Genomic DNA, 14859 nt, shown 5'->3' on the forward strand with positions numbered 1-14859 from the left:
GAAAAGCTGCGCACTAGGAGATAAAATGGCTTTGAGACAATATGATATGAGGCAGGACGCATATGTGATAATCCGAGGAAAACTGCACAGAAACATCTGTAAAGGATGAATACAGATGTTAGATACTGTAATCATGCAGTTAAAAGTCAGATTTGATCCGCTGCCTGACTTAAAGTTTATTGAAACGTTTGACTCATAGAAGTTCTCAAGCTTCGCCGATGTGGTTCCCCAGGAGGGGTTTGCAAAATTAATGACAATGTTTGGAAAGTTTCTTGATACTGTTAGGTCTTGCAAGAACTGCAGAGTGGAGCTCCACTACAGGTAAAACCATGGTGAGTGAACAGTGTCACATGTACATAGAACTGATATGTTAAATGTTGCATGCCTTACGAACATTTTCAGGGTATGATTGACTGTTATGATTTACCAAGTGGGAAAAAAATAAGGCTTTCGCGTTCTGAATAAAATAATGCTGGGTGTTAGGCTGTGTCATTATAAGACACCAAAACAACTAAAATGAAGTTTGGATATTTTTAGTATTTTGCAATGATGTATGTGGCCTAATATCCAAAATAATTTTATTCAGCTTGACATGGCCGTGTAGGCCCAAGAACTCTTATTTCAATCTCTGTTCACATATTAGAATGGGGTAACGGCATTGCCGCAGTGGTTACACCGGTTCCCGAGAGATCACCGAAGTTAAGCGCTCTCGGGCGTGGTAGGCACTTGGATGGGTGACCATCCAGGCCGCCATGCGCTGTTGCCATTTTTCGGGGTGCACTCAGCCTCGTGATGCCAATTGAGGAGCAACTCGAATAGTAGCGGCTTCGGTCAAGAATACCATCATTACGACCAGGAGAGCGGTGTGCTGACCCCACGCCCTCCTATTCGCATCCTCCTCTGAGGATGACACGACGTTCGGATGGTCCCTATGGGCCACTTGTGGCCTGTAGACGGAGTGGTTCACATATTAGAATAATAGGTAAAGACATTACCAGCATTTAATACGCTTGAAAACAAGTTGGTAATATCCAGATGGGACAAGGCAGAAAATTAAGTGAGAATTAAATGCATAATAAACGAACTAAATTATATTAAACTGACGGTCATGAACGATTATGATACTAAATTATGGTGGATAGATCTGTCGTGAAAATAATACAACACACCTCAATAGTTCGCACGAGGAACGAAACTAGAGAATTGGACTGAGTTATGATCGCGATCTTTTATTTATTAGTTGCTGTTATTACGTATGAATGCACACTAATAGATATTGCAGTACAGGTTTGTAGTTATTTTTATAATTAAAATGGACAGTACACTATAAACGCTAAGACACGACATGGGAGAGTACCAACAGAAGTAGTTAGATCGCTGGGCGATCGTCAGATCGAACAGAGCCCGAGATTTTACGAGCTGTGAGGTCAGTTGTCTCTATCTAGAGTCACTGAAGCCATAGATAACAGAAATGACGGGTAGCATCGCTTCCCACCGAAACTCTTTGGTGCAGAGTGGTGGGGACATTTAAAAGACCGAATGAGGCGTAAGCATGCATTCCACAGGGAAATTTTGATAGGAGTGGACGCTGTGATCAGCCTGTGAAATGGCCTTGTCAAAGCTCTTGCTGGCTGCTGTCGTAGTGACTGTAATCGCTATAGTCATATGTGTCTCTGTTGCTACCGCCGTATCTAACGTCACAGGTATTGTTAATCCATGTTATTGTAAATCTCATCGTGATTACATTTCTGTGTATGCATATATCTTACGCGCAGCTCGTTGATTCTGACACCTACTGGCACATAGTGTATCAGAGATATTCTTTACATTGAAGATGGAATTTTGCTCTCTCTAAATCTAATTTAGCTTCTCCAAGATTATGCAGTTCATTTAAAAGTTTTCAAGGTATCTGTTCCATGACATGTTCAGTCAGTGTTATCGTCTACTGGGGGAGTCCTGAGATAACTATACTGATTTTGTGTAAACTTCTCAATGTCGTTTCCATCATGATCATTTACGTTTCGTTTCTATAATATTATTACTTTTGGGGCATGTCAACTGCATAGATTTTTTGCTTAGCGATTTATGTTTATCGTCATTAAAAAGCACATATTGTTATGAATCATACTAATAACTTCTCATGTTAATCTTTGTGACCGAAAGAAGACGACAGAACTCATGTAGCAGATCTTTTGTTGATAGTTCAGGAATAGCGCTTAGCCCTGGAGCGGTCGCGCGGAGCAATTCATACACATATAAAGGATAGCGATCTTTATGTTATCAAGGTAAACATGAATGAGCAAAATCACAGTTTTATCTTCGTTTAACTAAACAGCGATAAAAACTTACACTATACGAGCTAAATAAACAAACATAAAATAAACTTTCATTGTATCACTCTGTTGTCATGTTCGTTACCGTTCAGCACCACCTTAGAGCTTTTCCTTCGAAAAATTAGTGGAGTTCTGGAAACTATTCTAATTACTCAAGCTAATCTTACTTACGATCAATCCGAGTTTGTCCTGGTTTCCGAGTGGAGTTCCCACCGCCACCTTGAAAAAATCTCGAAATTTTTCATACTTATTTCGGTTTTCCTCCAATTTCTCAGAAACTAAGTTTTTAATTCAAAAGTAAGCCCATACATAAAGTGTAGATCATTAAATTCTAAATCGGTTAAGCACCAATAGGTTTCAATTCTCAGAAGGGATACGGTAGAAATGCTATGTCAAAACAAGGTAATCTTTCCAAGTTTTACCGAAAACACCCTTTCGTCTCCACAGTATCTATGAAACGGTCTCATTTCAGCCGTAATGTCATGCAGTCAAAGTTGCAGACCATAGAACATGGTTTTCAGAAAGTCCAATGGAAAGAAAAAAAATTTGTAGTTTTTATAATGTACACTCCCGAAGAGCTGCCGCGTCCGGAATAATGAGCCGCATCTAATAGTTTAGGTGAGCCGAGCCGTTGGTCATCCAGCCACGGCCCTCCCTTTCGTTTTAAACGTGTATTTTTGCATTATAAAAATATTATGGATTAGTATGTAGAGGGTTTAGCTTACAAAAGCGTAAAGGGTCTAAAAGTTCTAATGTGCAAGCCGTAAAATATACCACTTTTGGCTCAAATTGAAAAAAAAAAACTTTTTTATTCTATACCAGTCCATACTTACAAAAAAAAAAGACCTACAGTATAATGTATATTTCATCTATATTATACCACTCTTCGCCATGTAGAACTACCCTGGACTTACCGCAGGGACATGGTTGCATGTTGAACCTCACCCGTCCCAACTGGCAAGCCATGAGAACATATTCAATTGATTCAAAGCTTTTTGCTTAGATGATATAAGTAATGTGAAATTATAATCGCATTTCCCATTTATTCACAATTTTATTTCGTTTGCATATTCGTTGGAGGAAATGCACAAAGTCGTAACAGGCGGAAAACAGTCGTGACTAGAGTTTTTAGCTTCTCATTTGGCCCCCTATAAATTTCTGAGCTATTTTTGACGAGCGTGTTTGTTGTAGTGTCAGTTTTTCTTGCTGCTCCCTAAAATATCAGTTCCAAATAGCGTGACTGTTACCTACTTTGACAATACGAGTTTTTTGACTTCGATGTGACGTAGCAATGGAATGAATGTTTCCTCAAAATGCTGCTTCGCGCTGACAGGACCAAATTGTGCTGGATTTCTTTGGGGCAGGTCGTTCTTAAGCTAGAAATAATGCAATACCGAGTTAAGTACTGCCTGACGTTTACGTTAATAGCAGTTCAGATTTTGAAGAACTTATAAATCACGTAACATTGACCAGTAAGGTTCCTTCACACAAAGAGTCTGTAGTAGTCAGAAAATTTTTCGCACCCAGAGCAGTTATCACGTTTCATGAATCTCGTTTTCTGAATAATCTACAAACTAGCTGTTGGAAGATATGACGATTTGTTTCATTTAACCTTCAGTGCCACTGCTTCTCGGTCCAGTCACATTAATGTGACCGCCCATCGAAAGCCTGAATAACCACCTTTTGCAGATCGGACAGTTGCAGGACGTGCAGGGAGAGATTCAGTGAGGTTCTGGAAGGTACCGATAGGGATGGAAAATAGAAACGAGCGTTTGGCGTCATTGGGCGGAAGGCCCCTTACGGGGCAGGTCCGGCCGCCTTGGTGTAGCTCTTATTACATTCGACGCCACATTGGGCGACCTGCGCGCCAGATGGGGATGAAATGATAATGAAGACAACACAACACCAGTCCCTGAGCGGAGAAAATCCCCGACCCAGCCGGGAATCGAACCCAGTCCATTTAGGACAGCAGTCCGTTACGCTGACTATTTTTTTCTTTTTTTAATCTCATTTTGTTCTATATTGCTCGTTGAATTTGTTCGGTGCGGACGTCCGATGACACCCGTTCAGGTTATTTGTTGATCCATTCACTCAGCTTTTTATTACAGAGGGTAGCTAACCCTCTGACCGAGCACGCCACCATTCAGCTATTGGGGCGGACACCGATAAAGATGTGGAGTCACGTCGACCCCAGTGTCATGGGCAGCTACCCTAGGTTTCTCGGTTGAAGATCCAGGGCATGAGCAGCACACAGGTTCTCGACTAGGTTTAAATTCTGGGAGTTTGGTGGCCAGGGGAGTACAGTAAACTCATACGTTGCACTACCCTGGTGATAGATGCCCTCGTGCCTAGTAAAAACAAACGGCATGAAGGGGTGGACGTGGTGTCCAAGGATAGATGCATACTTGTGTTGATCCATTGTCCCTTCCAGAATGACGAGATCATTCAGGGAATGCCACGAAACATTGGCTCTAAGCACCATGGGACTTAACATCTGAGGTCATCAGTCCCCTAGAACTTAGAACTACTCAAACCAACTAACCTAAGGACATCACACACATCCATGCCCGAGGCAGGATTTGAACCTGCGACCGTAGCAGTCGCGCGGTTCCGGACTGAAGCGCCTAGAACCGCTCGGCCACCGCGGCCGGCTTCACGAAACATTCTCCAGATCATAAGGTTCCCTCCTGGCTGCAGGGTGTTTGCTTTCAGACGTTTCACGCCGTACACTGCAATGGTCATCTGTCCTATGGAGCATAAAACGTGATTCATTTGAGAAGGGCAACTGTCGCCACTCAGTGGACGATCAATTGCAGTTCAAAAATGGTTCAAATGGCTCTGAGCACTATGGGACTTAACATGTGATGTCATCAGTCCCCTAGAACTTAGAACTACTCAAACCAACTAACCTAAGGACATCACACACATCCATGCTCGAGGCAGGATTCGAATCTGCGATCGTAGCGGTCGCGCGGTTCCAGACTGAAGCACCTAGAACCGCTCGGTCACACCGGCCGGCCCAGTTGCAGTATTGGCGTGCAAATTCCAGTCTTCATCACCGATGAACACCAATCAAGGTGGGTGCATGCACCAGGCGCTTCTGCGGAGACTCCAAGGCAGCAGTGTTCGCTGAACGGTCGTTGAGGAGACACTGTTGGTGGGCCCTTGGTTCACCTGGCCGATCAGTTGCTCAATTGCGCGCCCATTCACTCGTACACATTTCCGCAGCCGTGGTTACCCCTTTCCGCTCTTTTTCTAAAAGACATCCCTAACTGTTCCGCACAGACTATTTCGTAAAACTGTTCCTGCGTTCCCTCGAAGTGTATTTGTGTTTACCTAACTGTTGCGTTTGTCGTCTCTCGGTCGTCAGCATTGCCGCCTGTGTTTCGGACCTAGCTCACTGCCGAAGCTAGTCCGTCGTCTGTGCGGCTGGTTTCTCAGACTTGAAACTATCCGATTGTCAGACTGCCGCGATGTTTCATAGAACCACCGAGCTTTTGTGCCATCAATATTTTCTTTCTAAGTGATAAATTACTGCATATAAATATTTAGTAAGGTATTCTTCTACTTTTTCTTGTTCCTTTGTCCTGCATCGATGCAGCGTCGACACGGTCATTAACGGGTTGTACATGGTTAATTTAAACGGTTGCCGGATGCCCTCCCTTTCACCAACCCGTTCACGTGTGGGGAGAGCTCTGCGAACACAGGCACCACTTGCAGAACGAGAGGAGGTGGTCAAACGCGGTAAATACAGCAACAGACGTCTGCTACATTTGTGCAACAGGCAAGAGGGGACCCGCATCAAACAGCGGGTGCAGTTGTAATTACAGTTAACCGGGCTGTAAGGCACGCAATCTCAAGCTCCACAGTGGCACAACGGCTGCATGAGGGTGGTCTCTCTGCTCGACAACCAGTACCTTGTGTTCCAATGACGCTCGCATATCGGCGTCACTCTTTGCGATCGTGCCAAGAGCATAGGGACTGCAACAATTGTTCTTGTGACAATCTGCCTCCCCGAACTCCCTCCCCCTCGCGCAAAAAAAAAAAAAAAAAAAAAAAAAAAGAAATAGTAAAAGTGTTTATTGTGAAGGTGGTTCGATAAACCCTCTGCCAGGCACTTAAATGGTATTTTCAGAGTATCCATGTAGATGTAGATATTTTTACATGCATAAATTTCCAAACTTCTCATATAACTTTTGGAAAATAATTTAGGGTGGAAACTGAGCGTCTCAAAACTGGCAACGGACGGTACAATCTATGTCACCACAGAACTCTTTTCAATTGCTAGCGTACGTGGATGGCTTCCAGTACAGAAGTACCCAGCCAGGAGCCGGCCGCTGTGACCGAGCGATTCTAGGCGCTTCAGTCTACGGTCGCAGGTTCGAATCCTGCCTCGGGCTTGGATGTGTGTGATGTCCTTAGGTTAGTTAGGTTTAAGTAGTTCTAAGTTCTAGGGGACTGATGACCTCAGATGTTAAGTCCCATAGTGCTCAGAACCATTTGAACCAGCGAGGAAAGATACACGTTTACAGACTACCCGCACCTGCTGTCAACAACGGTACTGCAGAGAACATTAGAGCAGGAAAAGACGTATTAGTCGACCACAATACTATTACACTTGGGAGTGAGAGCGTTTCTGTCGGCTTGTTATGAATTTTTGTAGCGTTGTTTCACGGGGACACGCTGAAATCCTTGAAAGTATATTCACAGCTGCCTTGAAATCATTCAGAGTGAGGTACGTTTTCCTTAGTCACCACCGTACTTGTTCACTGTAACGCCGCTAAGTGTTTCCGGTAATGGCCACTCGAGACGAACTGAAGTACACTAAAGAACCAAAGAAACTGGTACACCTGCCTAATATCCTATAGGATCCCCGCGAACACGCAGAAGTGCCGCAGCACGACAAGGCATGGACTCGACTAATGTCTGAAGTAGTGCTGAGGGGAAGTGACACATTGAATCCTGCAGGGATGTCCATAAATCCATAAGAGTAAGACGGTGTGGCGACCTCTTCTGAATAGCACATTGCAAGGCATCCCAGATATGCTGAATAATGTTCATGTCTGGAGAGTTTGGCGGCCAGCGGAAGTGTTTAAACTCAGAATATGGTTCCTCGAGCCACTCTGTAGCAATTCTGGACGTGCGGGGTGTCACATTCTCCAGTTGGAATTGCCCCAGTCCGTCGGAATGCACAATGGACATGAATGGATGCAGGTGATCAGACGGGATGTTCACGTAGGCGTCACCTGTCAGAGTCGTATCAGGGCCCCCATATCACTCCAGCTGTACACGCCCCACCCCATCACAGAGTCTCCACCAGCTCGAACAGTCCCCTGCTGACATGCATCGTCCGTGAATTCATGAGGTTGTCTCCGTACCCGTGCACATCCATCTGCTCGATACATTTTGAAGCGAGACTCGTCCGATCAGGCAACATGTTTCCATTCAACAGTCCATTGTTGGTTCTGACGGCCCCAGGCAACGCATAAAAGCTTTATGTCGTGCAGTCATCAACGGCGAGAGCCCGTATCGATGATGTTTCGTTGAATGGTTCGCACGCTGACACTTGTTGATGACCCAGCACTGAAATCTGCAGCAGTTGGCGAAAGGGTTGCAATTCTGTCAAGCTGAACGATTCTCTTCAGTCGTCGTTGGTCCCGTTCTTGTAGGACCCTTTTCCGACTGCAGCGATGTCGGAGATTTGAAGTTTTGCCAGATTCCTGATGTTCACGGTACACTCGTGAAATGCTCGTACGGGAAAATCCCCCTTCGTCGCTACCTAGGAGATACTGTGTCCCATCGCTCGCGCGCCGACTATGACACCACGTTCAGAATCACTTAAATCTTGATAACCTGTCATTGAAGCAACAGTAAACGATCTAACAACTGCACCAAACATTAGTTGTCTTATATGGGCGTTGCCGCGCGGGGTAGACGTGCGATCTAGGGCGTCTTTTCACGGTTCCCGCGGCTACCCTCCTCGGAGGTTCGAATCCTCCCTCGGGCATGGGTGTGTGTGTTGTCCTTGCCGTAAGTTAGTTTAAGTAGTGCGTAAGCCACTAGTGCGGATTTAAAACAAAGCATAGGCCAGTAGGTAGAGAAATACTGAATGAAACGCGTTTGGCTGTCAAGAATGCAGGGCGTAAAGCCTTCAGCGACTACTGTAGCAGGATATTGTTGAAAGATCTCTCAAAAAATCGAAAGTAATTCTGGTCATACGTGAAGGCTGTTAGTTACAGCAAAGTTAATGTCTAAAGTGTAGACAGTCATGGAAGAGCAGGAACTGACACTGAGGTTAGGAAAGGAAAAGCAAAATGCTAAACTCCGTTTTCAAATATTCCCTTAGAATGAAAAATCCAAGGATATTGCCCCCAATTCAGTTATCGCACCACTGCAAAGATGAGTGATACAGATATTACTGTCAGTGATGTTGAGAAATACGTGAAAAAAATCTTATCTTGTGGAACCAAACACTCGCTTTTCTCACAAGGGACGCTGAAAGCCATGGATAAAGGAACTCAGGGGAAGGCAGGATTTCTTGAATTCCAAAACGCATTTAACTCAGTACCACACATACACTTCTTATCGAAATTACGAAGATATGGGGTATTAAGCGAAATTTGTGGATGTTGTAGAAATAACTTCAGATGTGGCCCAGGGAAGTGTGTTGCGACACATTCTGGTCATGTTGTATAACATAATGATACAGTAATGATCTTGCTGACAAAGCTGCAGTTATTTATAATGAAGTAGTCTTTGAAAAACAGCTGCACAAATATTCAGTAGGATCTTAATAAGATTTCAGTGTCTTGCAAAGGTTACAGTTTGGTGTAAAATTTGTAGGTGTATGAAATGGAGCGATCACATAGTTTCAGTCGTAGGTAAAGCAGGGTGGCAGACTTTAGTTCCCTGGTAGAATACGAGGGAAAATGCAGTCAGTCTACCAAGAAAATCCCTTTCAAGTCTCTCGTACGACCCGTCATAGAATATTGCTCAATTGCGTGGGACTCATGAAAAAGGACTGATATTGAACTTGTATAGATAAGAGGAGCACGAAATGTCACAGGATTCTGGGAAGTGCTGCTAACAGATTTTCAAAGTTTCAATGATGACTAAGAATATGCTCCAGCCCCCTGCATATCTCTCCCGCCGGGATCACGAGGAAGAGATCAAATTAATCATAGCGCGCATAGAGGCGTTTAAACAGTCATTCTTCCCATGCCCCATACGTGAATGGAAGGGAAAGAGACCGTAATAACTAGTATAAGGGAACGTACCCTCTGCTGTGCACTTAACAGTGGTTTGAAACTGTGGATGTAGATGTAAATGCATGCATTGATGTATACAAAGTTTTGTTGTGAGATTAAAACACTTTATAATTACATTAAAATATTCTACGTATTTTATTGTTATTATTGCCTGGGCTCTGAGCACTATGGGAATTAACATCTGAGGTCATCAGTCCCCTAGAACTTAGAACTAATTAAACCTAACTAACCTAAGGACATCACAGACATCCATGCCCGAGGCAGGATTCGAACCTGCGACCGTAGCGGTCGCGCGGATCCAGACTGAAGCGCCTAGAACCACATGACCACTGCGGCCGGCTATTGTTATTATTATTAAAACCATAGGCATCTTTGGTACGTCAGAAACGTAGGTTCCTCGATTTATGTCTGATGAGTGCAGTAGAAAATATTCCCCCCCCCCCCCCCCCCCTCCCTTCACCCTTCACAGAACAAAACCTTAATCTGCAACTGAGACGTTCCACTTCAAATCTCTCCATACGCGTAGTACCAGATATTTAATGATTTTGACTGCTTCTAGTTTTTGTTACTCTGTCGTGTACTTAAAAACTGGATTTTCTGCACATTAAAGCGCAATTCATTGCATCTTTTCATGTGCTGAGTCACCTGGAAGTCCCCGGACCAAGCGTCGATGTTCCGCAGGTGTTTCTGCATTTCGCTAGTGATCTAACGTTGCGACTTTGCGTGTAATAAATACGACAGCATCGATCGCAGAAAGCCTCGTGGATCTTCTTGCCTTATGTAGGTGAAAAATAATGGTCCTGTAACAGTGGTTTCCATTCTTTCTGAGACCACTGCCTTTGAACGAAGTCATATAGAAACCTATACCCCCGACGAAGTTTAGTATCTACAAAATTTTAGACTGAAAAACTTGTTTGTACATTCCTACTTTAAAATTAAGGAAAATACATAATATTTCATTAACATTCAATACATAAAACTCAAATGTGTGCGTAGGTGTTGTATTAAACCAAGAAATAATAAGTCAGTGAGAATGTTGGTACCGATTATTTCTAACAATCTTTTTTGCATTCAATTTGCTCTCGACCAATATACATCACAAACCGTGTTCAGAGTTCAGTCGGTTCCTCGCTTTTATTTTCATTGTATTATAGGTGGATATCCACTTTCACGCCTATAAATTGTGTCATATGGAATTAGCACTCGAGCCTTTTTTCTGATAATAAAGGATACTTGTCACCAACCTTTCTCCAAAATGTTGTTAGGCTTGTTTTTGGAAAATCTTTTGCCATTTTGTTGCATTCACGTGGTCCAAACAGTTCTGCTTTCACTTCAACTTCACTGTCTTAAGATATTCCCTTAAAACCTCTCCAGTCCAGCAAAAAGTTTTTGATGGAATTTTTCTGATGATAAGTGCTGACCCATTTCCTGTGTGATCAGTATTTCTCATCGTTGTACTCGAGTATCTCTATCAGTCCTGGGAGCATCGACATGTCTTGAACTTCAACCCTGCGTTGATAAAGCTGCAATCTGCGAAGGAAACTGGCAAGCTGTCAAAATATTCACCACATTTCCTTGTAAGTCGTGCTTATTGCTACAAAGAAATCGGCGAGATAGTCCACTGTGGTAATACCTATATTATCTTTTATTGTGGCATGTAACTCTTTTCCTCCTTTTCAGCCCTCGCTCTTTCCAGAAACAAAGCAATTTACTGTTGAAGTTCGAGCGCTCTATGCAACAACTTGCCACGTTATGGTCATCGTTACATCTGCGTGGAACAAGAGCATTTACATTCAACAAACCAGGTGGTAGTGTATGTATTCACTGCCAAAGATAAGGATGTGTAATGCACTGGCTGAACTTTACATCTGAAGCAACTTCTTTCATCAGTGTATTGAACTCAGAGTAAACGCCCAACATTGAAGGTGGTCCGTCTGTAGATCAACTACCAGCTCCGACCAATGCATCACATTTTCTTTAACAAAATCCTTCAATGATTGGAAAAATCTGCGCTGCGCGTACTAGTGCCCAGTGATACTTCTAGGCCGTCGTCTTTTATATATTTAACATAGACTAGCAGCTGCGAACAAGATGCAGTATTGTTCGACTCATCTGCATGCGGTGCAAAAAATGACTTGATCTTATTTCGTTGAGTACCGTGCCCGAAGTGCCCAAATACATGTCCTTGATACGACTTCAGTTTGTTGTTTACCTTTTCCAAGTGTTTCTCTTCTAAAACGTATCTAGTGAGTAAGACTTGGTGAGATCTTCTGTTGTGTTAGGTTTCCTGGCTTCAGCGATTCGTAGATCGATTCGGTATGGAACTTCAAGACCAGCTTCTGTTGACTGGAAAATGTAGCCTGGTGAACCCATGCGTGAACTTTTCAGTGCAGCCTCTTTGTGTTTAAAGAATTCAATGTCTTTTCCAGTGGTCTTCTCATTTCCTTGGTTTCATACATTCTACTGTTAGCACTGTGTTGCACAGTGGGCCTTTCCTTTAATTTTATCAACTGTAATGGCAAAAGCCCATGGCAGAAAACTTCTTTGTATGATCTTTTCTTTCCTGGTGGCATGGCTCCTGAAAATAGGATGAATTGTCTAAAGTATGAAGACTTAAGAGCAAGACTCACTCCATAATGTATTTCTGAAAAATAGGTGTTGGGAAAATGTAACATTATTAATCAAGAGTACAACACTATGTTGATGCCTTCGGGGTTACGTCTGCAACTGATAGATACGTAGATAGATAGATAGATAGATATTCAGCTATCATAGGCCCTGCAGACCACGCACTGCTTCCACAAACTGCCCCCATTCCTTCTTGTTTTGTGTCCAGTTCCTCCAGGTGTCTTCAATTTCCAGGTCTGCTAGGTCCTTCGCCAGCTCGTCCATCCAGCGCTGCCTTGGTCGTCCAATGGGGCATTTGGTGTTTGGTTCCCCACTAGTGCCATCTTCGCCCGTCTTCCATCGGGCATACGGGCTACATGGCCCACCCATTGTATTCTTTTGCTCTTCATCTTCTGTAGGATAGTTGGTTGTCGCATCAGAAGGTAGATTTCCTCGTTTTTCCTCCTACTCCATTCTCCGTTATCTAAAACTGGTCCCTATATCTTCCTCATTTATATTCTTTCAAATATTAATAGTTTTCCCTTTCTCGCTTAGTCATGCTCCATGTTTCTGAACCGTACATTAGTGCTGAGCATATCACTGTGTTGTAGATTTTCATCTTAGTGTTCACTGAGATCGATTTAGAGCCGAGCGTCTCTCTGAGGGAATGCATGCATTTCGTTCCCACTGCTATTCTCTCCTTGATGTCCATTTTTATGTTGTTGTCCGTGATAAACCAAGATCCCAAGTATTTGAACTGGTCTACTCTCTTGAACCTCTTGCTATCTATCTCAAGAAATTCTACCTGCTGTTGTCTTCTTCGTAATTGCATGAACTCTGTTTTGTCTCGATTCACTTGAGCCCTACCTTCTGTGCAGAATTGTCCATTTTCTGGTACATTTCTTTCAACTCGTGCTTTGATTCACTTAATAGTACTATGTCATCTGCATATGCAAGACAATTGAAGTTACCATCCATCTCTTCTCCAGCCCACTCCCGTTGCCTACACTCTTTTATTACTTTCTCTAAGATGACATTGAACTGAACACATGAGAGAGCATCCCCTTGTCTGAGGCCTGTCTCAGTCTCGAATGTTTCTGATGTGGCTCCTCGGAAACGTACTGCTGCTTTTGACCCTTCCATACAAGCTTGCACCATTCTCACTAGTTTCTCAGGGATTCTGAAGTCCCATGTTTTTTAAACAATTGTCTTAGTGGGAAAATGTGATCTATTGTCGATCTGTTTGGTCGAAATCTAGCTTGGTACTCCTGTATGTTGTTGTCTATGAATGGTTGCAATTTTCTGAGGATAACGATGGACAGCACCTTATACGTTACATTCAACAAGCTGATTGCTCTGTAGTTACCGCATTCCATTTTGCTTCCCTTCTTGTATATTGGGCATATTAAGTCAATTTACATTCTTGTGGCAGTGTCTCCTTCTCCCATATCAACTGGATCAGTTTATATGTCTGTAAGTGTAAGCTCTCGCCTCCCTCCTTGATTAGTTCTGTTGTTATACGGTCCTCCCCTGGGACTTTGTTGTTTCTAAGTCCTTTGACTGCGATTTTCACGTCTTCTTCACTAACTTCCCATTCTTCTTCATTTTTCCTTTCCTCCACAGTGTTGCGGGTAATATCCCATCTTGGTCTGGGCGTTTCAACAGTTCTGAGAAGTATTTTTTACATCTTCCTACAATTCTTTCCTTCTCATTTATCAAGTTCCCGTTATTATCTCGAATGAAAAAAGTTGGGCTCTGAAATCCACGTTACCGATTTTTTATGTATTGGAAGAATGGTCTTGAGTTCTTGTTTTCGCTCTCTGTCTCAACTTGTTCTAGCAAACTGGTTAGATATATTCTCTTCTCAGATCTCAGGATTCGCTTGGTCTCCCTTCTGATGTTGGTAAAATGTTCCCTTTTCTGCTCATTCTCCCTGTCAGGTAGCCACTTCTCTCATCTTCCTTCTCTTTTCTGTAGCCTTCTGGCATGTCTCGTTGAACCATTTCCTCTTCTTCTACCATGGACTTTATTTGTTTCCACCTTTCCTCCACGTCCTCTTGGTTCTAGGGTCTCTAGGACCTCAAAACGGTTTTTGATTTCTATAGCATATTGTTCTTTCATGGCAATTTCTCGTAGTTTCTCAACATTCAAAGCAGGTTCTAGTGTCCCCTTCTTATGCATGTAGGTGAACATGAGTTTAAGCCTGCACACAATGAGGAAGTGGTCTGACGCACAGTCTGCTCCTCTATATGACCTGACGTCCATGACTCTATGGCTATAGCGCTAGTCCACCAAGATGTGATCTATTTGGTTGGTGGGTCTTCCGTCCAGAGAACACCATGGTCCCTTATGTATTCTCTTGTGTTCAAAGTAAGTCGAACTTACTCTCAGGTTCTTTGAGATAGCTAAGTTGATCATCGTCTGACCATTCTCATTGGTCTCATCATGCAAACTGTGCCTTCCTGTAGTTGGTATGTAGAATTCTTCTTTTCCTGCTTTTCCATTAAAATCTCCCAGCACTATCCTGATATTTCTAGTTGGTGTGCTCTCAATTGTTTGTTCTAGTCGGTCATAGAACTCTTCCTTTTCCTCATCTGTTTTATCCTCAGTTGTGGCATGAACATTGATGAATGTGATGTCTGACACTTGGT

At 43.1% G+C, this 14859-nt stretch overlaps 1 protein-coding gene across 1 annotated transcript in view; it reads left to right on the plus strand.

Annotated features, from left to right (window-relative positions):
- The first annotated feature begins 1524 nt into the window (after positions 1–1524).
- LOC126198832 (vascular endothelial growth factor receptor 1-like) overlaps positions 1525–14859 on the plus strand; it is a 308538-nt gene continuing 295203 nt past the window's right edge. Inside the window, exon 1 of the mRNA XM_049935411.1 lies at positions 1525–1703. Coding sequence (XP_049791368.1) covers positions 1607–1703 — 97 coding nt within the window. The 5' untranslated portion in view covers positions 1525–1606. The remainder of the gene's footprint in view (positions 1704–14859) is intronic.

The sequence above is a fragment of the Schistocerca nitens genome, chromosome 8, assembly GCF_023898315.1.
Source record: "Schistocerca nitens isolate TAMUIC-IGC-003100 chromosome 8, iqSchNite1.1, whole genome shotgun sequence".
In the NCBI taxonomy this organism is placed as follows: domain Eukaryota; kingdom Metazoa; phylum Arthropoda; class Insecta; order Orthoptera; family Acrididae; genus Schistocerca; species Schistocerca nitens.